Genomic DNA, 24,900 nt, shown 5'->3' with positions numbered 1-24,900 from the left:
CGCTTTGGCGGCTCCATCCCTGGGAAAGATCTCTCTCCTCCACCTCCCACCTCTTACTCTCTCCCACCCCAGAGAGGAAGTTTCAGGAATAGACAGGAGCAGGGTTTTTTCTTGTTTTCCTACTCCTTGCTCCATCCACAAATAATTTCCCTCTAACAACTACCATCCCTGCATATATATCTAGTGTCTCTCCTGGACCCATTCCAGGAAAAAGAGGGGGATAATTAAGTTGAAGGATAAAAAGGACGAGGGTGAAAGAGCAAGAGAGAAATACAGAGGCAAGGAGAAAGGGGAAAAGGAGACATGTAGTGGAAGTTGAAGGGGAGAGTAACAAGGAGAGCAAGCTTGGGAGGGAGGAGGGCGAGAATGCTGAAGAGAAAGAATATTGAAAAACGGGATAACAAGAGAGATCTACTTACTGTACTAGAAAATGCTGTGCCTGGAAAATACCCAGGGACCACAAGTCATCATTTTATTTAAAAAAATTAACTACGAGAGGAGATAATAAACATCTCTGTAGCAGAGGAACACAACAGAGAGCAGCCGGTTGGCAAAAAATGGAAAGTCACTTCATCCCTGATGATACACCACAGGGCAACCACACACACCTCCATCTCAACTCTTCCTCCAAGATGAGCCTCAGTTACATATTTCAGTCAACGCTTAGAGACGACGAAAGTAGTGTTCAACTATATGGAAAGGGGTAGCCTATGCATGCAGCCATTCTGTAGCTGTGTGTGTGTGTGTGTGTGTGTGTGTGTGTGTGTGTGTGTGTGTGTGTGTGTGTGTGTGTGTGTGTGTGTGTGTGTGTGTGTGTGTGTGTGTGTATACCTATATGTGATTATTATTTGTATTATTCTGCATTAACTGTGTGTGTGTGTGTGTGTGTGTGTGGGGGCCAACCTCAATGGTGTGTCTGTGCGCATAAGTGTGTGTGTATGCAGTGGCCCACAGCTTATAGTAACCCACACAGACCGTAGCGTCACTTTCCCGCCACACTCTGTGCGTCCTTCTGGACTGTTCTGATTTGTGCCAAAATGACCAGGTGCCTTCAACTTCACTCGAACTGCCCAACCTGCCTCCACCCACCCTTTACACAACCCAGGAACCACACACACAGTTGTCCTGCTAGTCACACGTCGCTCCCCCACAATATACCTCAATGGTCTGAGATCATAGAGCTAGCGTATATAGCTTGCATCTTCACTGAGCCACTAAGAAAATGACCCATTGCAGAAAAATAACAATTAAGTGTAGTGCCACAAGCTTTAAAGAAACCCTTGGTATCTTTGGTTCAGAGATAAACTGAATGGTAAACTCCAAGCGATGATATAAAGTACAGTGCCTTCAGAAAGTATTCACACCTCTTGATTTTTTCCACATTTTGTTGTGTTACAGCCTGAATTTAAAATGGATTGAATTGAGATTTAGTGGCACTGATCTACACACAATACCCCACATGTCAAAGTGGAATTCTGTTTTGAGACGTTTTTACAAATTAATAAAAAATGTAAAGCTGAAATGTCTTGAGTCAATAAGTATTCAACCACTTTGTTTAGGGCAAGCCTAAATATATTCAGGGGTAACACATTTTCTTAACAAGTCACATAATAAGTTACATGGACTCACTCTGTGTGCAATAATATTGGTTAACATGATTTTTTAATGATTACCCCATCTCTGTACCCCACACATATACGGATATTGTAACGGCCGTCGTTAGAGAAAGACCAAGGTGCAGCGGAGGATGTGTTCATCTTGAATGAATTTTAATACAAAAAGAGAACACTTGACAAAATAAAATGACAGCCGACAGTTCTGTCAGGTACTAACAACGAAATCGAAAGCACTAAACAGAAACAATCACCCACAAAAACCCAAAGGAAAAACAGGCTACTTATGTGTGACTCCTAATCAGCAACAACAAACTACAGCTGTGCCTGATTGGAAGCCACACGGCCAAAATCAACGAAACAAACCAACCTAGAAAAAATAACATAGAACGCCCACCCAATGTAACACCCTGGCCTAACCAAAATAAAGAACAAAAACCCCTCTCTATGGCCAGGGCGTTACAGATATTTGTAAGGTCTCTCAGTCAAGTAGTGAATTTCAAGCCCAGATTCAACCACAAAGACCAGAGAGGTTTTCCAATGCCTCGCAAAGAATGGCACCCACCTATTATTAGATGAGTAGAAATTAAAAAGAGCAGACACTGAATATCCCTTTGAGCATGGTGAAGTTATTACACTGAACAAAAATTAAAAGCGCAACAACTTCAAAGATTTTACTGAGTTACAGTTCATATAAGGTAATCCGTCAATTGACTTAAATAAATGAGGCTCTAATCTATGGATTTCACATCACTGGGAATACAGATATGCATCTGTTGGTTACAGATACCTTAAAAAAAAAAAGGTAGGGGCGTAGATCAGAAAACCAGTCAGTATCTAGTGTGACCACAATTTGCCTCATGCAGCCCAACACATCTCCTTCGCACAGAGTTGATACGGCTGTTGATTGTGGCCTGTGGAATGTTGTTCCACTCCTCTTCAATGCCTGTGAGTAGTTTCTGGATATTGGCAGGAATTGGAACACGCTGTCGTACATGTCAATCCAGAGCAGCCCAAACATACTTAATGGGTGACATGCCTGGTGAGTATGCAGGCCATGGAAGAACTGGGACATTTTTAGTTTCCAGGAATTGTGTACAGATCCTTGCAATACGGGGCTGTGCATTATTATGATGAAACATGAGGTGATGGCGGCGGATGAATGGTACGACAATGGGCCTCAAGATCTCGTCACGGTATCTCTGTGCATTCAAATTGCTATCGATAAAATGCAATTGTGTTCCTTGTCCATTGCTAGTCCATACCATAACCCCACCACCACCACAGGGCACTCTATTCACAACGTTGACATCAGCAAACCACTTGCACATACTACGCCATACATGCTGTCTGCCATCTGCCTGGTACAGTTGAAAGCAGGATTCATCCATGAAGACTTCTCCAGCGTGCCAGTGGCCATCGAAGGTGAGTATTTGCCCACTGAAATTGGTTACGACACCGAACTGCAGTCAGGTCAAGACCCTGGTGAGGACGACGAGCATGCAGATGACAGTTTGTGTAGAAATGATTTGGTTGTGCAAACCCACTGTTTCATCAGCTGTCTGGGTAGCTGGTTTCCGATGATACCACAGGTGAAGAAGCCGGATGTGGAGGTAAGGGGCTGGGGTGGTTACACGTGGTATGCGGTTGTAAGGCCAGTTGGACGTACTGCCAAATTCTCTAAAACAATGTTGAAGTCAGCTTATGGTAGAGAAATTAACATTAAATTCTCTCGTAACAGCTCTGGTGAACATTCTCGCAGTCAGCATGCCAATTGCATGCTCCAAAACTGCACATATTAGAGTGGCCTTTTATTGTCCCCAGCAGGTGGACAATAAATAAGGTGCACCTGTGTAATAATCATGCTGTTTAATAGGCTTCTTGATATGCCACACTTGTCAGGTGGATGAATTACCTTGAGAAAGGAGAAATGCTCAATAACACGATGTAAACAAATTTGTGCATACAATTTAAGAGAAATAAGCTTTTTGTGCATATGGGAAATTTCTGGGATCTTTTATTTTATGAAACATGGGATCAAAGCTTTACATGTTGCGTTTATATTTCTGTTTAGTATAATTACGCTTTGGATACACCCAGTCACTACAAAGATACAGGCATCCTTCCCAACAGTTGCCGGAGAGGAAGAAAATTGTGATTTTAAAACAGTTATAGTGTTTAATGGCTGTGATAGGAGAAAACTGAGGATGGATCAACAACATTGTAGTTACCCCACAATACTAACCTAAATGACAGAGTGAAAAGAAGGACGTTGGTAGAGAATACAAATATTCTAAAACATCCATCCTGTTCGCAATAAGGCACTAAAGTAATACTGCACAAAATGTGGCAAAGTAATTAACATTTTGTCCTGAATACCAAGCAATATGTTTGGGGCAAATACAACACATCACTGAGTATCACTCTTCATATTTTCGAGCATGGTGGTGGCAGCATCATGTTATGGTTATGCTCGTCATTGGCAAGTACTAGGGAGTTTTTTTTCAAGATAAAACTAAACAGAATTGAGCTAAGCACAGACAAATCCTAGAGAAAGAAAGCTTGAGAGAGCTTGACGAGTTAAAAAAATAATGGGCAAATATTGTGCAATCCAGGTGTGCAAAGCTCTTACAGGCTTACCCACAAAGACTCACAGCTGTACTCGCTGCCAAAGGTGATTCTAATGTGTATTGACTCAGGGGGTTGAACATGTGTTTTATTTTTCATGAATCTCAACTGTGAGGGAACAATAATTGCTTGCTGTTTAATATAGACTTCCTACTTTCTTGTTAGAAAAGGTATAGTGGCTATAGCAGAGGGTCATGGGAACCAGTGAAGGTGTTAGATGCTTTCCCAGCATGCATTTGGAGGGGCATCAAGGTGTAGGCAGCAAAATAGACTGGGTTGTTCATGGGGGCTGCATGACCTTTCAGCCTTATCTCTACTGTAACGGACACGGCCATCTTGACTTGGTATTGTGGCTCAGCTTGAAAGGATAAGGACTCAGTGTGTGTGTGTGTCAGGGTTGGGCTCAATTAGAATTGAAGGCAGTCAATTCAGGAAATAAACAAAAATTACAATTTAAAAATCTATTTATTTCAAATGTTTTTACATTTCTGAATGTTAAATTCAAAGCACTTCCTGAATTGACTGCCTTCAATTCTAATTGAGCCCAACCCTGGTGTGTGTGTGTGTGTGTGTGTGTGTGTGTGTGTGTGTGTGTGTGTGGTGTGTGTGTGTGTGTGTGTGTGTGTGTGTGTGTGTGTGTGTGTGTGTGTGTGTGTGTGTGTGTGTGTGTGGGGGCAGGGGGGCCAAAGTTGAGGCGTCATCGGCAATTCCCGACCGTGTTCGCACTTCCGATGCGCCCAACAGGCCCCCCGGGGGGGGGGGGGGGGGGCGCAAGAGCCACCGGGCCAGGGTGTGACAATGTCTGTAGCTAGGTTTCCATCCACTTGTTGAAATATTTTCAAGCGATTTATCAAATACTTGCATTCAAATTATATACATTTTACCCGCGGAGGTGTGTTTCCATCAAACTGGCTTGTTGTGGATAAAAAGCTGTGCGTAATGATGTAGTGCACATAAAAAGCACTTTGTCGTATAACTTTTAATTCGCCATTTTTAACTCTTTTGGTGGTTTTGCCACAGAAAGTCTTGTGATAACAGCACATTCGCCCACTCTGGTCCTGGCACATGTGCTCTATCCTACGGCTCGCAGGTACAGTGCAGAGGGTACATAAGATTAGCCTAGCACTGATCATCATGTCCACGTCATACAAATTAAGATATTTATATATAACTATATTCATGGGAAATGAGCATCAAGCTCATCACCGTGCACTTTCTCTAAACTGTGAATGCCTTTCCAAGTCCTGGTGGGAGGACCACACAACATAGTGTCACGTGACTGCAGTTTACTTAGACATTACAGGTATTCTATCAACAATTGCGCAAAAAAAGCATTTCCACTGCCATTTGTTGCTTGATCCATTTGACCGGCAAAAAATTATCCACCCGTCTAGCATATTTTGTTTTGTCGACATATAGGAAAGTTTATTGACAATCATGCTGATTTCTATTAGGCCTGTCGTGAGTATTTTCTTTACCTAAATATACTTTACTCACATGAAAATTATTGTATGGAAACATATTTTGTGAGTGGTTTAGTGTGTATTTGGGATTATATGAGTGTTTTTCTGTACAATAAAGTGAAATTGCAGATTAATGTAAACTTACCCGGATCTTTATGGTCCGTGTTTTCCCACCACAGTTCTTTTTCAGGAGCATTTTCTGAGGGGAACCAAGGAGAAAGACTGATTAGCAAACATACCTCTTTGGACCAACTTCATCCCTCAGCATACTAACACTGACTCATTTCAAAACACCACTGAATAATAATAATGCATTTATTTGTATAAAACATTTCATACAAAGAATGTAGTTTAAACTTCACAATTAGGGGGACGTTTATTCCTCAGAGAGCAGCCAATGTGTTTCATTATGAGTGAGGAGTAAATTAATGTTTGTTGATGTCACAGCAACTGACCATTGTGAGTCAATTAAGAATTATAATCAAGAAAGTGACCGGAGTGCAGCTGCTGCTAAACCAAACAAGCCAGTCAATGAAGCTTATGTAACATCCCGTCAAAGACTCCTTCCCAGTCCACCCAGCAGAACCATTCTCGTAAGTGACAGAGGCCCTCTCCTGCCTCCCCCCAGGAATTGTCTGGGGGGAGGCAGGAGACTGGTGCTTTTGAAGAGGAACAGGGCTCTTGGAAGAGGGGAGTAGAATGGAAACGCAAGACTCCTGCTGTTGTGGAGGGAGGGAGAGTTGGTTTGGATACCCCCTTAACAACAATGTGAGTACAGTCCGTTTAGTAGTTGAAAGTATGGTGACTATCATTAAATAGCCCTTAAAATGTGCTCTGTCACCCCTGAAACCTTATATGCATTTCTGTCATTTGAAGACAACAAAGAATATTCCGATTTTTTTCAAGGCGCATCTGACAGACCGATCATTTGTTGCAATAAATCTGCCACACAAACGGTTTGCGATGACAATCACAAATCAGGCAACGTTTTAAGAACCCAATTCATACAGTCCAATTTTACCACATTCTTGACGGGATAAGCCTTTTATACCTCCCATGCACATGCCAGCAAGTTCAGGAGTGGGAGCAGACATGCGGCAATGTAGGTAGGCTTCTATTTTAATAGATCCATTGAATATACACCATCACAAATAAACCCAATTATTAGTTTGTTTACGCAGGTCCTAAGAACCATTTTCAAAAGAATAGAATAGTATGTATTGAGTTTAATTACATTACTGGTCTATGCAGCCTATAGGATACATGGCTGCGCCATGCAAATTAAATCAATAATTCCTTATTTTATTCATTAAACCGACAAGACACACATATTTCATAGTAAGAATATAATGGAATATAACAGAATAAAATATAAATAATATTTTTCCTACACAACACACAAAACAGCGATATTTTGAAACAGAGCCCATGCCCATGTTTTTCTATCCACTTCCCAGTCGACACGGTGGGTTCGGGCCTATTCCGTTTGAGACTCGGGGGACTCAGCATCGACTCGGACTCGGGGGGCTTCATACGGGCCGAGCTCTTCCCGAGTTAGGCAGAATCATATTACTCTGGCTTCCGGCTAATGGTACTCGGGCCGAGTCTACTTCAGCATATCTGGCCCCTTCGGCCAATCCTGGCTTAATATAATGGCATTTGCAATTTTTAGGCTGGTGGCCACGTTAATTATAGGACGACTTGGGATACATGATCCACAACAGACAGCACATCTCAGTGTCATAGGCTACAGCCTATTTTTCTATGGTAGGCCTATCTGTAAACGCCAATACATCCTGACAAAATACACCATATGAGTGGCCTAATGTAATTTTCTGGACCTTGTAAACTGACAAAAATAAACCCATAACTGATCCAAATGGTTGGATATATTCAGGTATAGTCAGGGCTTTATTGTGTCATGAAACACAAAAGGACGATTGAGTAGTTATTAAAATGAGCCTTTCATCACTGCAGTTTACAGCCTAGACAATAATTGTGTACTAACAATAAATTACAATAATTGTGTCCTAACAATAAATGACTTATTGCACTGTGTTGTAGCCTAGGAGGTATAGTAATTGTATTTTTGAAAAACGTAGGCCTATCAATAGTGGAGCGTGCCCAGCAACCTCAGAGCACAGCCTAGAGGAACACATAGGCCGATATCTTCCATTTGATAATCTGCTGCCTAGGGTAAAGCAGTGGTGTAGTCTACAACTATGCATGTTGAATTATTGCAATAGCCTATTAAACTGTTACAAATTTAGTCTGTAGCCTATTAAAACAGCAAAATAAATAACGACCATGGCAGTCGTGTTTGTGGGTGTCACGACTTCCACCGAAGTCGGTTCCTCTCCTTGTTCGGGCGGCGTTCGGCGGTCGTCGTCGCCGGTCTTTTAGCCATCGTCGATCCACTTTTCATTTTCCATTTGTTTTGTCTTGTTTTCCTACACACCTGGTTCTCATTTCCCTCATTAAGTGTTGTGTACTTAACCCTCTCTTCCCCCCATGTCTTTGTGTGTAATTGTTTGTTGTAAGTGCTTGTGCACATGTTTACTGGTGCGCGTTGGGTTTTGTACCCATGTGGGTTATTTCTTTATGCCGTTGGTTTTGAAATTAAACTGCTCTGGCTGTTACCTAGTTCTGCTCTCCTGCGTCTGACTTCACTGCCACCAGTTACACACCCCTTTACAGTGGGTTCGATTCCCGGGACCACGAACGGAAAATGAATGCATGCATACTGTTGCTTTGGATAAAAGCGTCTGCTTAATGTCACAGTTATTATTTTTGCAAACCTCATATTTGTGTGACATTGAAAAATATCCTGCATGGAACTTTTGACAGTAGCAATGGGCTGCCTGCGCATTCTGAGAAGACAGAGGAAAATAAAACAGCGTATCTAAACCGGGTAACTTATGAATTGCTGAACCTAAACATAGACAAAGTTTTATTCCAGATTGAGACCTCACATCACCAAGTCAACAATAGGCTACTATTTCCTGTCAGTTCTACAAATCTGTGATTGCAATTTTCAGCATACATGTATCGTCAATTGCCAACATCAATGCTTGCTGAAGTATCCTTAATAGGGAGCTAGCATTTGTATTTGTATTTGTATTTAGTATGGATCCCCATTAGCTGCTGCTGCTCTTCCTGGGTCCAGCAAAATTGAGGCAGTTTATACAATTTTAAAAACATTACAATACATTCACAGACTGTGTGCCCTCAGGCCCCTACTCCAACACTACCACATATATACAGTACAAAATCTAGGGCCTGTAGGACCTGCCTTGTTGAGTACTGTCAAGAAGGTAGAGCAGTGTCTTATCATGGACATACTTCTCCCCATCTTAGCTACTGTTGTATCAATGTTTTGATCATGACAGTTTACAGTCCAGGGTTACTCCAAACAGTCACTTCAACTTGCTCAATTTCCACATTATTTATTACAAGATTTAGTTGAGGTTTAGGGTTTAGTATTTGGGACAAATCATTCACAATGCTTTTAGTTTTAGAAATGTTTAGGACTAACTTATTCCTTGCCACCCACTCAGAAACGAACTGCAATTCTTTGTTAAGTGATGCAGTCATTTCAGTCGCTGTAGTAGCTGACATGTATAGTGTTGAGTCATCTGTATACATAGACAATCTGGCTTTCCTCAAAGTCAGGGGCAATTCATTAGTAAAGATTGAAAAATGTTATGGGCCTACACAGCTGCCTTGGGGAATTCCTGATTCTACCTGGATTATGTTGGAGAGGCTTCCATTAAAGAACACACTCTCTTTGTTCTGATAGACATGTAACTCTTTATTCACTATATAGAAGGGGGTGTAAAGCCATAACACATACGTTTTGCCAGCCGCAGACTATGATCGATAATGTCAAAAGCCCCACTGAAGTCTAACAAAACAATGTCCCATACCTTAAAATGTTGGAGAGGAAAACACCCACACACTCATCAATATGATGAGCAGCCAAGTCCCAAACCAAAAATTTGTCTCAGCAATCTTTTATCATCAATTTCTTTCAGCCAATCATTTGTGCAAGTGCTGTGCTTGTTGAATGTCCTTCTCTATAAGCATGCTGAAAGTTTGTTGTCAATTTGTTTACTGTAAAATAGCATAGTATCTGGTCAAAGACAATTTTTTCCAAAAGTTTACTAAGGGTTGATAACAGGCTGATTGGTCGGCTTTTTGAGCCAGTAATAGGGGCTTTACTATGTAGCAGAATGACTTTTGCTTCCCTCCAAGCCTGAGGGCACACCCTTTCTAGTTGGCATAAATTGAAGATGTGGCAAATAGGAGCGGCAATATCGTCCGCTATTATCCTCAGTAATTTTCCATCCAAGTTGTCAGACCCCGGTGGCTTGTCATTGTTGATAGACAACACATTTTTTTTGCATTACCTCTAAAGAAAACAAAAACACACGATCCAGCAGTGGTGGCCTCTGCTGTTCGAGCGGTCTGCTTTGCTACTCGAGCCGGACTCAGCGCCTGACTATCCAAATCAAATAAAAATTTCTTGGCCACATACACATGGTTAGCAGATGTTATTGCGAGTGTAGCGAAATGCTTGTGCTTATAGTTCCAACAGTGAGGCAATATCTAACATGTAATCTAACAATTCCACAACAACTACCTAATACACACAAATCTAAATAAAGGAATGGAATTGAATATATACATATAAATATATGGATGAGCAATGGCAGAGCAGCATAGGCAAGATGCAATAGATGGTATAAAATAAGGGATATACATATGAGATGAGTAATGCAAGATATGTAAGCATTATTAAAGTGACATTATTAAAGTGACTAGTGGTCCTTTTACTAAAGTGGCCAATAATTTCAAGTCTGTATGTAGGCAGCAGCCTCTGTGTTAGTGATGGCTGTTTAACAGTCTGATGCCCTTGAGTTTCTCGGTCCCAGCTTTGATGCACCTATACTCACCTTGCCTTCTGGATGGTAGCGGGGTGAACAGGCAGTGGCTCGGATAGTTGTTGTCCTTGATGATATTTTTGGCCTTCCTGTGACATCGGGTGCTGTAGGTGTCCTGAAGGGCAGGTAGTTTGCCACCGGTGATGCGTTGTGCAGACCGCACCACTCTCTGGAGAGCCTTGCGGTTGTGGGCGGTGCAGTTGCCGGTACCAGGTGGTGACACAGCCCGAAAGGATGCTCTCAATTGTGCATCTGTAAAAGTTTGTGAGGGTTGTAGGTGACAAGCCACATTTCTACAGCCTCCTGAGGTTGAAGAAGCGCTGTTGCGCCTTCTTCACAACACTTTCTGTGTGGGTGGACCATTTGAGTTTGTCCGTGATGTGTACGCCGAGGAACTTAAAACCTTCCACCTTCTTCACTGCTGTCCCGTCGATGTGGATAGGAGGGTGCTCACTCTGCTGTTTCCTGAAGTCCATGATCATCTCCTTTGTTTTGTTGACGTTGAGTGAGAGGTTGTTTTCCTGACGCCACACTCCGAATGCCCTCACCTCCTCCCTATAGGCTGTCTCGTCGTTGTTGGTAATCAAGCCTACTACTGTTGTGTCATCTGCAAACTTGATGATCGAGTTGGAGGTGTGCATGGCTACACAGTCATGGGTGAACAGGGAGTACAGGAGGGGGCTGAGCACGCACCCTTGTGGGGCCCCAGTGTTGAGAATCAGCGAAGTGGAGATGTTGTTTCCTTCCTTCACCACCTGGGGGCAGCCCGTCAGGAAATCCAGGACCCAATTGCACAGGGCGGGGTTGAGACCCCAGGGCCTCAAGCTTAATGATGTTAAGGAGTGATGCTGGAGTGAGTAGTCGTGCTGTACTTCGCTCCGCGGGTAATATTACATTTCATTACATTACAACGGAATTATTTGATTTGATTAGCTAGCTAGCTAGCTACATAGTTGTCTTTGCTGTCTTTGTATCAAGGATAAAGGTGTAGCTTTGAGAAACTAACAAGGTTAGCTAGCCAGCTGTATTCGTTCATTCGCGCCGTTTTCCAAATGGCGTCAACACCACAACACCACAGCCACTGCTTGCTAGCCAACTTTACCAACTAGCAGTACTGTAGAAACTAAATACATTACAACGGAACGTTTTGATTAGTGTAATGTTAGCTAGCTACATAGTTGTCTTTGTATCAAAGATAAAGGTAAGCGCAGCCATTGCTAGCTAGCCAACTCTACCAGCTAGCAGTACTGTATCATTTTTAGTCAATAACATTTTTGCAACGTAAGCTTAACATTCTGAACTTTCGAGATGTGTAGTCCACTTGTGTAGCTAGCAGGACTGACTTTGTGTTAGCTAGCCAACGTTTAATTACTTCTGCGTTATGAATGGAACTAGACCGTGTTAACCGTGTGTTATTGGATGCTAGCATGCTAGTTAGCTACGGCGTCATAGGATACGGTGCACTGGGTGGGTTTCACGGAAGAATACTGTACCAAGTTAGCTAGCTGAATGAACTAAGTTTGAGCCTATTCCTGGAAACATTGAACCACTGTAGTTTACATCAATTATAATTTCTAAAGTGGAAGTTGGAAAAGTTATATTTGAGTGTTTCAGTGAATGGTTAGTGAGGGAGGCCCTGCTCTCTCGCTTCCCCAGTTGTTTAGTTAATTTTCATTCCAATCTCCTTTGCATTAGCGTAGCCTCTCCTGTAGCCTGTCAACGATGTGTCTGTCTATCCCTGTTCTCTCCTCTCTGCACAGGCCACACAAACGCTTCACACCGCGTGGCCGCTGCCACTCTAACGTGGTGGTCCCAGTGCGCACGACCCACTTGGAGTTCCAGGTCTCCGGCAGCCTCTAGAAATGCCGGTCTGCGGCCAACAAGGCAGAGTTCATCTCAGCCTGTGCTACCCTCCAGTCCCTCGACTTCTTGGCACTGACGGAAACATGGATTACCACAGAAAACACTGCTACTCCTACTGCTCTCTCCTCGTCTGACCACGTGTTCTCGCATACCCCGAGAGCATCTGGTCAGCGGGGTGGTGGCACTGGAATCCTCATTTCTCCCAAGTGGACATTCTCTCTTTCTCCCCTGACCCATCTGTCTATCTCCTCCTTTGAATTCCATGCTGTCACAGTCACTAGCCCATTCAAGCTTAACATCCTTATCATTTATCGCCCTCCAGGTTCCCTTGGAGAGTTCATCAATGAGCTTGACGCCTTGATAAGTTCCTTTCCTGATGATGGCTCACCCCTCACAGTTCTGGGTGACTTTAACCTCCCTACGTCTACCTTTGACTCATTTCTCTCTGCCTCCTTCTTTCCACTCCTCTCCTCTTTTGACCTCACCCTCTCACCGTCCCCCCCTACTCACAAGGCAGGCAATACGCTTGACCTCATCTTTACTAGATGCTGTTCTTCTACTAATCTCACTGCAACTCCCCTCCAAGTCTCCGACCACTACCTTGTATCCTTTTCCCTCTCGCTCTCCTCCAACACTACTCACTCTGCCCCTACTCGGATGGTATTGCGCCGTCGCAACCTTCGCTCTCTCTCTCCTGATACTCTCTCCTCTTCCATCCTATCATCTCTTCCCTCTGCTCAATCCTTCTCCAACCAATCTCCTGATTCTGCTTCCTCAACCCTCCTCTCCTCCCTTTCTGCATCCTTTGACTCTCTATGTCCCCTATCCTCCCGGCCGGCTCAGTCCTCCCCTCCTGCTCCGTGGCTTGATGACTCATTGCGAGCTCACAGAACAGGGCTCCGGGCAGCCGAGCGGAAATGAAGGAAAACTAGCCTCCCTGCGGACCTGGCATCTTTTCACTCCCTCCTCTCTACATTTTCTTCCTGTTTCTGCTGCTAAAGCCACTTTCTACCACTACAAATTCCAAGCATCTGCCTCTAACCCTAGGAAGCTCTTTGCCACCTTCTCCTTCCTCCTGAATCCTCCTCCTCCCCCCCCCCTCCTCCCTCTCTGCGGATGACTTCGTCAACCATTTTTAAAAGAAGGTTAACCTGTTAGGGCTAGGGGGCAGTATTGACACGGCTGGATAAAAAACATACCCGATTTAATCTGGTTACCACTCCTACCCAGTAACTAGAATATGCATATACTTATTACATATGGATAGAAAACACTCTAAAGTTTCTAAAACTGTTTGAATGGTGTCTGTGAGTATAACAGAACTCAAATGGCAGGTCAAAACCTGAGAGATTCCTTTACAGGAAGTGGCCTGTCTGACCATTTCTTGAACTTCTTTTCCATCTCTATCTTTTACTAAGGATCTCTGCTCTAACGTGACACTTCCCACGTCGTCCATAGGCGCTCAGAGCCCAGGAAAAAACAGAATGTCGTCATTCCAGCCCCAGGCTGAAACACATTATCGCCTTTCTCAAGTGGCCGATCAAGGGACTCTGGGTTTATGCGCGTGACCCGACCGCCCCCGCCTTTGTGATTTTTTCCTCTATTTGCCGAAAAGGAGATTCCCTGTCGGAATATTATCGCTTTTCTACGAGAAAAATGGCGTAAAAATTTATTTTAAACAGCGGTTGACATGCTTCGAAGTACGGTAATGGAATTTTTAGAATTTTATTGTCACGAATTGCGCCATGCGCGCGACACTTCTTTACCATTTCGGATAGTGTCTGGAACGCACGAACAAAACGCCGCTATTCGGATATAACGATGGATTATTTTGGACCAAACCAACATCTGTTATTGAAGTAGCAGTCCTGGGTGTGCATTCTGACGAAGACAACAAAAGGTAATCAAACTTTTATAATAGTAAATATGATTATGGTGAGTGCTAAACATGCCGGGTGTTTAAATAGCGAGCCCGTGATGCCTGGGCTATGTACTTAGAATATTGCAAAATGTGCTTTCACCAAAAAGCTATTTTAAAATCGGACATATCGAGTGCATAGAGGAGGTCTGTATCTATAATTCTTAAAATAATTGTTATGCTTTTTGTGAACGTTTATCGTGAGTAATTTAGTAAAATGTTAGCGAATTCCCCGGAAGTTTGCGGGGGGTATGCTAGTTCTGAACGTCACATGCTAATGTAAAAAGCTGGTTTTTGATATAAATATGAACTTGATTGAACAAAACATGCATGTATTGTATAACATAATGTCCTAGGGTTGTCATCTGATGAAGATCATCAAAGGTGAGTGCTGCATTTAGCTGTCTTCTGGGTTTTGGTGACATTATATGCTGGCTTGAAAAATGGGTGTCTGATTATTTCTGGCTTGGTACTCTGCTGACATAATCTAATGTTTTGCTTTCGTTGTAAAGCCTTTTTGAAATCGGACAGTGTGGTTAGATTAACGAGAGTCTTGTCTTTAAATAGCTGTAAAATAGTCATATGTTTGAGAAATTGAAGTAATAGGATTTTTAACGTTTTGAAAATCGCGCCACAGGCTGCCAGTGGCTGTTACGTAGGTGGGACGAAGCGTCCCACCTAGCCCATAGAGGTTAAGTCAAACGACACCGCTGGTCCTGCTCACATTGCCCTACCCTATGCTTTGACCTCTTTCTCCCCTCTCTCTCCAGATGAAATCTTGCGACTTGTGACGGCCAGCCGCCCAACAACCTGCCCGCTTGACCCTTTCCCCTCCTCTCTTCTCCAGACCATTTCCGGAGACCTTCTCCCCTACCTCACCTCGCTCATCAACTCATCCTTGACCGCTGGCTACGTCCCTTCCGTCTTCAAGAGAGCGAGAGTTGCACCCCTTCTCAAAAAACCTACACTCGATCCCTCCGATGTCAACAACTACAGACCAGTATCCCTTCTTTCCTTTCTCTCCAAAACTCTTGAGCGTGCCGTCCTTGGCCAGCTCTCTTGCCATCTCTCTCAGAATGACCTTCTTGAACCAAATCAGTCAGGTTTCAAGACTGGTCATTCAACTGAGACTGCTCTTCTCTGTGTCACGGAGGCTCTCCGCACTGCTAAAGCTAACTCTCTCTCCTCTGCTCTCATCCTTCTAGGCCTATCTGCTGCCTTTGATACTGTGAACCATCAGATCCTCCTCTCCACCCTCTCCGAGTTGGGCATCTCCGGCGCGGCTCACTCTTGGATTGCGTCCTACCTGACAGGTCGCTCCTACCAGGTGGCGTGGCGAGAATCCGTCTCCGCACCACGTGCTCTCACCGATGGTGTCCCCCAGGGCTCAGTTCTAGGCCCTCTCCTATTCTCGCTATACACCAAGTCACTTGGCTCTGTCATATCCTCACATGGTCTCTCCTATCATTGCTATGCAGACGACACACAATTAATCTTCTCCTTTCCCCCTTCTGATAAGCAGGTGGCGAATCGCATCTCTGCATGTCTGGCACACATATCAGTGTGGATGACGGATCACCACCTCAAGCGGAACCTCGGCAAGATGGAGCTGCTCTTCCTCCCAGGGAAGGACTGCCCATTCCATGATCTCGCCATCACGGTTGACAACTCCATTGTGTCCTCCTCCCAGAGTGCTAAGAGCCTTGGCGTGACCCTGGACAACACCCTGTCGTTCTCCGCTAACATCAAGGCGGTGACCCGATCCTGACAGGTTCATGCTATACAACATTTGCAGAGTACGACCCTGCCTTACACAGGAAGTGGCGCAGGTCCTAATCCAGGCACTTGCCATCTCCCGTCTGGATTACTGCAACTGGCTGCTGGCGGGCTCCCTGCCTGTGCCATTAAACACCTACAACTCATTCAGAACGCCGCAGCCCGTCTGGTGTTCAACCTTCCCAAGTTCTCTCATGTCACCCCGCTCCTCCGCACACTCCACTGGCTTCCAGTTGAAGCTCGCATCTGCTACAAGACCATGGTGCTTGCCTACGGAGCTGTGAGGGGAATGGCACCTCCGTACCTTCAGGCTCTGATCAGTCCCTACACCCAAAGAAGGGCACTGCGTTCATCCACCTCTGGCCTGCTCGCCTCCCTACCTCTGCGGAAGCACAGTTCCCGCTCAGCCCAGTCAAAACTATTCGCTGCTCTGGCACCCCAATGGTGGAACAAGCTCCCTCACGACGCCAGGACAGCGGAGTCAGTCACCACCTTCCGGAGACACCTGAAACCCCACCTCTTTAAGGAATACCTGGGATAGGATAAAGTAATCCTTCTATGATATGATCCTTGATTAGACTCTCAAAGCACTTCATGATGACAGAAGTGAGTGCTAAGGGGCAATAGTCATTTAGTTCAGTTACCTTTGCCTTCTTGGGTACAGGAACAATGGTAGCCATCTTGAGGCATGTGGGGACAGCAGACAGGGATAGGAAGAGATTGAATATGTCACCAGCCAGCTGGTCTGTGCATGCTCTGAGGACGCGGCTAGGGATGCCGTCTGGGCCAGCAGCCTTGCGAGGGTTAGCGTGTTTAAATGTCTTACTCACGTCGGCCATGGAGAAGGACAGCCAACAGTCCTCGGTAGCGGGACGCGTCGGTGGCACTGTATTAACCTCAAAGCGGGCAAAGGTATTTAGTTTGTCTGGAAGCAAGACGTCGGTGTCCATGACGTGGCTGATTTTCCTTTTGTAGTCCGTGATTGTCTGTAGATCCTTCCACATACGTCTAGTGTCTGAGCCGTTGAATTGCGACTCCACTTTGTCTCTATACTGACATTTCGCTTGTTTGATTGCCTTGCGGAGGGAACAACTACACTGTTTGTATTCGGGCATATTCCCAGTCACCTTTCCATGATTAAGTGCGGAAATTTGCGCTTTCAGTTTTGCGCAAATGCCACCATCTATCCACAGTTTCTGGTTAGGGTAGGTTTTAACAATCATAGTAGGTACAACATATACTATACACTTCCTTATAAACTCACTCACCGAATCAGCATATACGTCGATATTATTATCTGAGGCTGCCTGGAACATGTCCCAGTCCGTGTGATCAAAACTATCTTGAAACGTGGATTCCGATTGGACAGACCAGCGTTAAATAGTCCTTAGCACGGGTACATCCTGTTTGAGTTTCTGCCTATAGGAAGGGAGGAGCAAAATGGAGTCGTGGTCAGATTTGCCGAAATGAGGGCGGGGGAGGGCCTTGTATGCATCGCGGAAGTTAGAGTAGCAGTGATCCAGTGTTTTACCAGTGCGAGTGCTACAGTCAATATGCTGATAGAATTTAGGTAGCCTTGTTCTCAAATTTGCTTTGTTAAAATCCACAGCTACAATAAATGCAGCCCCAGGATATATGGTTTCCAGTTTGCATAAAGTCCAGTGAACTTCCTTGAGGGCCATCGTGGTATCAGCTTGAGGGGGATATACATGGCTGAGACAATAGCGAGGAGAATTCCCTTGGGAGATAATACTGTCTGCATTTGATTGTGAGGAGTTCTAGGTCAGGAGAACAAAAGGTTCCTGAATGTTGTTACAATTACACCATGAGTCGTTAATCATGAAACATACACCCCCGCCCTTCTTCTTCCCGGAGAGATGTTTATTCCTGTCGGCGCAACGTACAAAGCATCCAGGTGGCTGTACCGACTCCGACAGCATATCCCGAGAGAGCCATGTTTCCGTGACGTCTCTCTGGAAAGCAACAATTTCCCTAATTTTGTCTACCTTGTTATCTAGATACTGGACATTAGCGAGTAATATACTCGGAAGCAGTGGATGGTGTGCGCACCTCCGAAGTCTGACCAGAAGACCACTCCGTCTACCTCTTCTCCGGCGGCGTTGTTTTGCGTCAGCCTCTGGAATCAGTTCAAATGCCCTGGGTGGTTCGGACAAAGGATCCGCTTCGGGAAAGTCATATTCCTGGTCGTAGTGCTGGTAAATTGACGTCACCCTGATATCCAATAGTTCTTCCTGGCTGTATGTAATAACACATAAGATTTTCTGGGCTAACAATGTAAGAAATACGTTTCCTAAGGACTAGAAGCGAGGCAGCCCTCTCTGTCGGCGCCATCATTTTGTTCCAGATACGGTCGTTTTGAGAGTCATTTAGTTGGTTAACAGTCAAGGCAAGCCGGAGAAGATACCAAAAAGTTTGAAATAGGTAATTTTCGCTATTGTATTTGAAGTAGTGTATTTCGTCGCAGTCTCTAATCCCTTTGTAACATTGTAGCTAGCTTCATTTCTGGACTGGTCATGGTTGTTGTCAAAGTTTCTCCATTAACGTCAGCTAACGCCAATGTTAGCTAGCTATCGTACTAGCTAACTGTTACAGCAGAGGTAGCTAGCTAAGTCAATATGTTTAGGCTCTAGGCTATGTGATATTAGGTAGTGTCATGACGTTGCCCTCTTTGGGGATAGCGAGTACCATCCCCCTCTCTCTGCACCATCCCCCTCTCTCTCTCACCCCCTCCGAACAGGCTCTGTTAGGCAGGTCATAAATTCCTTGAGGAGTTCTCTCCTCATGGCCAGAGTATAAGAGAGAGTGAGTTATCATAGAGAGAACAAAGGAACTTCTTCCACATCACAGAACTTGAGAACTTAACAATATTCATGTTCTGGAGAATGTATAAACGGTCGGTGAAGTAGCCAGCTACGAACTGGTCCATTTCGTACAATTTTGTGAAACTCATGAGAGACCATACAGCCACATTACCATAACTCTGTTTATACAAGAGTCTCAGTTGTGAGGCTTGCATCTAATTGTTGTATAAAATGAATGAGTAAAGATGAAACTATTTGTGAAATTATGTAATGTGATTTTAAACTGTTTTAACGAAGGAAACTCCAATTCCCTTTGGAGTTTAACTAAATCATCGGCCCGCCCCATGAACACAGACATTGATCTGGCGTCATGGGACAGCCCCTTTTTACTGTTATGAATATAACCCCCACCGGGAGGAATTCCCTTCAGACCAGTACCTCATCACAGAGGGAGTTAAGTTTTGAGTAGATTGCTGAATCTTTTAACCATACAACGTGGTTAAACTCTGAGACTATCAATACCGACAGAATAAGAACACATTTTTTATACTAATTACTAGTCTGCAGCTAGGAATTCTGTACCATTGAACGCGAAGACCGACAACCGCCGAAACATGTATCTACAAGAACATTTCTGAAATGGGACTGTGAAGTATCCATTCTAACCACGAGAGACGATCAGACGAACTCTCCAACAGAAAGACGGACAATTCCAACAGAGATCACGACGACACACTGAGCGTAAATATATATTGATAGCAGTTATTTCCGAATGAGCGAGCGTTCATGTCCAAAGGCTTAGCATTTCAATGAATATAATTATCAAGTGTGTAGTGACTCATTTGCGTAATTTCCGCCTTTCTCAGTCGACCCCCACCTCCTTTTTGTCCACCAAGCCGCGATACCGGTTTATCCCACTAGGGAAACTCTGCTATCATTTCCTTGTAACTATATCTACTGTTTGTTTGTTTATGCATTTCTGTGATTATTTAGTAAGTAAATAAATGATTTAAGACAATTGATGTATGGATGATTCATAGTGAAGACTGGATTTGTGCAGATAACTAACAATTTACGACGTTTGGAATGAGACTAACGTGAGGTAAACAATAATTAATTAATTAATTAAAAGACTAATTGATCAGATATTAAAATATCTGAAAGTTATATTAGGAAAATTATAACTTTCTAATCTGAATATTTTCCTTGGTGCCCCGACTTCCTAGTTAATTACATTTACATGATTAAGTTAGTTTAATCACGTAATAATAATTACAGAGAACTTATTTGATAAAATAATTCTTCAGTTTAATGATGCCAAAGACACGACAGTAGCTAATTGAGCTAGCTAGTGTTTTTGTTTGGAAAGAAAGCACCCGGTTAACATAGCTAGCTAGCTAACAGTCACAGTTAGCTACACTAGCTATCTGACGTTTGTTAGCTAGCTATGTCCAGTGAGTTAGACTTCAGTGCGGCTTTTGACATTATCGATCATAGTCGACTGCTGGAAAAATGTATGTTTTATGGCTTTACACCCCCTGCTATATTGTGGATAAAGAGTTACTTATCTAACAGAACACATAGGGTATTCTTTAATGGAAGCCTCTCCAACATAATCTAGGTAGAATCAGGAAGTCCCCAGGGCAGCTGTGTAGGCCCATTACTTTTTTCAATCTTTACTAATGAATTGTCACTGGCTTTGTCTATGTATGCAGATGTCTCAACACTCTACACGTGTCTATGTATGCAGATGTCTCAACACTCTACATGTCAGCTACTACAGCGACTGAAATGACTGCATCACTTAACCTCACTAGCGTCCCACCTGGCCAACATCCAGTGAAATTGCAGAGCGAAAATTCTAAAAGAGAAATACTCATGATAAAAATTCATGAAACATATAAGTGTTATACATGGGTTTAAAGATAAACTTCTTGTTAATCCAACCACGGTGTCAGATTTCAAAAAGGCTTTACGGTGAAAGCATACCATGCGATTATCTGAGAACAGCACCCAGCAGACAAATCATTAAACAGTAACAAGCCAAGTAGAGGAGTTACACAAGTCAGAAATACTGATAAAATGAATCACTTACCTCTGATGATCTTCATATGTTTGCACTCACAAGACTCCCATTTACTCAATAAATGTTTGTTTTGTTCGATAAAGTCCATGTTTATATCCAAAAACCTCCGTTTTGTTAGCGCGTTTTGTTCAATAATCCACTGTCTCAAACAACATCCGGTGAAATTGCAGAGCGTGAAACTCAACAAAACAGAAATTCTCATAATAAACATACATAAAAGATACAAATGTTATACACCAGCTTAAAGATACACTTTTTGTTAATCCAACCGCTGTGTCAGATTTCAAAAAGGCTTTACGGCGAAAGCAAACCATGCGATTATCTGAGAACAGCGCCCAGCAGACAAATCATTACAAACAGTTAGCAGCCAAGAAGAGGAGAAACAAAAGTCAGAAATTGCAATAAAATGTATCACTTACCTTTGATCTTCATATGGTTGCACTCCGAAGACTCCATGTTACACAATAAATGTTTGTTTTGTTCAATAATATCCCTCTTTATGTCCAAAAACCTCAGTTTTGTTGGTGCGTTTTGTTCAGCAATCCATTAGAACAAAGCGTGGTCACAACAGACAGATGAAAAATCAAAAAAGTACAATAAAAGTTCGTAGAAACATGTCAAACAATGTTTAAAATCAATCCTCAGGTTGTTTTTGTCATAAATAATCAATAATATTTCAACCGGACAAAAGCTTCGTCAATAGAAAAGGAGAAACAAGAAAGGTGCGCTCCCGATCGCGCGCTGGACTATTGTCTGGAAATTTCCACTGTCCACTCATTGAAAGTGCTGTATCTCCCTCATTTTTCAGAGTAAAAGCCTGAAACAATGCCTAAAGACTAGCCAGATGTAGAAGAAGACATAGAGATCATGAACTGGGTCCTAAGTCTTTGTATGGTGGATAGGCTTTAAATGGAAAAACAGCCTTTCAAAATAATAGTACTTCCTGGATGGATTTTCCTCAGGTTTTCACCTGCCATATCAGTTCTGTTATACTCACAGACATTAGTTTAACAGTTTTGGAGACTTTAGAGTGTTTTCTATCCAAATCTACCAAGTATATGCATATCCTAGCTTCTGGGCCTGAGTACAAGGCAGTTTACTATGGGCACGCTTTTCATCCAAAATTCCGAATGCTGCTCCCTACCCTAGTGAAGTTAACAAATAATTGCAGTTAGTTTCTGAGTGGGTGGCAAGGAATAAGTTAGTCCTCAATATTTCTACAACTAAAAACATTGTATTTGGGACAACTCATTCACTAAACCCTAAACCTCAACTAAATCTTGTAATAAATCATGTCGAAATTGAGCAAGATGAAGTGACTAAACTGTTTGGAGTAACCCTGGATTGTAAACTGTCATGGTCAAAACATATTGATACAACAGTAGCTGACATGGGGAGAAGTATGTCCATAATAAAGCGCTGCTCTACCTTCTTAACAGCACTATCAACAAGGCAGGTCCTACAGACCCTAGTTTTGTCGCACCTGGAATACTGTTCAGTCATGTGGTCAGGTGCCAAAAAATTGCAATTGGCTCAGAACAGGGCAGCACGGCTGGACCTTGGATGTACACAGTGGGCTAATATTAATAATATGCATGTCAATCTCTCCTGGCTCAAAGTGGAGGAGAGATTGACTTCATCACTACTTGTATTTATGAGAGGTATTGACATGTTGAATGCGCCGAGCTGTCTGTTTGAACTACTGGTACACAGCTCGGACACCCATGCCTACCCCACAATACATACCACAAAAGGTCTCTTCACAGTCCCCAAGTCCAGAACAGACTATGGGAGGCGCACAGTGCTACATAGAGCCATGACTACATGGAACTCTATTCCACATCAATCAAGTAACTGATGCAAGCAGTAAAATTAGATTTAAAAAAAACTGATAAAAAAAACACACACACACACACACACACACACACACACACACACCCCCCCCCCTAACATACACACTATACACACACACGTACACATGGATTTTGTACTGTAGATATGTGGTAGCGGTGAAGTAGGGGCCTGTGGTAGCCATGCTGGTTAAGTGTGCCTTGAATTCTAAATAAATCACAGACAGTGTCACCAGCAAAGCACCATCACACCTCCTCCTCCATGCTTCACGGTGGGAACCACACATGATCATCCGTTCACCTACTCTGCGTCTCACAAAGACACGGCGGTTGGAACAAAAAATCTCATCAGACCAAAGGACAGATTTCCACCTCTCTAATGTCTGTTGCTTGTGTTTCTTGGCCCAAGCAAGTCTCTTTATTATTATTGGTGTCCTTTAGTAGAGGTTTCTTTGCAGCAATTCGACCATGAAGGCCTGATTCACGCAGTCTCCTCTGAACAGTTGATGTTGAGATGTGTTTGTTACTTGAACTCTGTGAAGAATTTATTTGGGCTGCAATTTCTGAGGCTGGTAACTCAAATTAACTTATCCTCTGCAGCAGAGGTAACTCTGGGTCTTACTTTCCTGTGGCGGTCCTCATGAGAAACAGTTTCATCATAGCGCTTGATGGTTTTTGCGACTGCACAAAGTTCTTGAAATTTTCCGCATTGACTGAACTTTATGTCTTAAAGTAATGATGGACTGTCATTTCTCTTTGCTTATTTGTGCTGTTCTTGCCATAATATGGACTTGGTCTTTTACCAAATAGGGCTATCTTCTGTATACCACCCCTGCCTTGTCACAACACATCTGACTGTCTCAAATGCATTAAGGAGGAAAGAAATTCCACAAATGAACGTTTAATGAGGAACACCTGTTAATTGAAATGCACATCATGAAGCTGGTTGAGAGAATGCCAAGAGTGTGCAAAGCTGTCATCAAGGCAAAGGGTGGCTACTTTGAATAACTTTGTTTAACACTTTTTGGTTACCACATGATTCCATATGTGTTATTTCATAGTTTGATGTCTCCACTATTATTCTACAATGTAGAAAAGAAAAACCCTTGAATGAGTAGGTGTGTCCAAGCTCTTGACTGGTACTGTGTGTATTCAGACTCTTTGCTATGAGACTCGAAATTGAGCTCAGGTGCATCCTGTTTCCATTGATCATCCTTGAGATGTTTCTACAACTTGATTGGAGTCCACCTGTGGTAAATTGAATTGATTGGATATGATTTGGAAAGGAACACACCTGTCTATAAAAAGGTCCCACAGTTGACAGAGCATTTCAGAGCAAACACCAAGCCATGAGGTCAAAGGAATTGTCCGTAGAGCTCTAAGACAGGATTGTGTCGAGGCACAGATCTGGGGAAGAGTACCAAAAAATGTATGCAGCGTTGAAGGTCCCCAAGAGCACAGTGGCCTACATAATTCTTAAATTGAAGAAGTCTGGAACCACCAACTCTTCCTAGAGCTGGCCGCCCAGCCAAACTGAGAAATCAGGGGAGACGTGCCTTGGTCAGGGAGGTATCCAAGAACCTGATGGTCACTCTGACAGAGCTCTAGAGTTCCTCTGTGGAGATGGGAGAACCTTACAGAAGGACAACCATTTTGCAGCACTCTACCAATCAGGGCTTTATGGTAGTGGCCAGACGGAAGCCACTCCTCAGTAAAAGGCACACGACAGCCCGCATGGAGTTTGCCAAAAGGCACCTAAAGTACTCTCAGACTATGAGAAACAAGATTCTCTGGTCTGATGAAACCAAGATTGAACTCTTTGGCCTGAATGTCAAGCTTCACGTCTGGAGGAAATCTGGCACCATCCCTATGGTGAAGCATGGTGGTGGCAGCATCATGCTGTGGGGATGTTTTTCAGCGGCAGTAACTGGGAGACTA

At 43.4% G+C, this 24,900-nt stretch overlaps 1 protein-coding gene across 2 annotated transcripts in view; it reads right to left on the bottom strand.

The window, feature by feature from the left end:
- Nucleotides 1-24,900, bottom strand: part of si:dkey-16j16.4 (uncharacterized) — a 99,180-nt gene that overhangs the window by 23,640 nt on the left and 50,640 nt on the right. For both annotated transcript variants that reach the window (XM_082955606.1, XM_014210007.3), the window contains exon 4: nucleotides 5,850-5,903. In XM_082955606.1, the coding sequence (XP_082811732.1) occupies nucleotides 5,850-5,903 (54 nt within the window). The remainder of the gene's footprint in view (nucleotides 1-5,849; nucleotides 5,904-24,900) is intronic.

Source organism: Salmo salar, chromosome 09, assembly GCF_965601325.2.
Source record: "Salmo salar chromosome 09, fSalSal1, whole genome shotgun sequence".
Lineage (NCBI taxonomy): Eukaryota > Metazoa > Chordata > Actinopteri > Salmoniformes > Salmonidae > Salmo > Salmo salar.
Note: the sequence above shows the minus strand (reverse complement) of the source record. Positions and strands in the feature narration are given on the sequence as shown.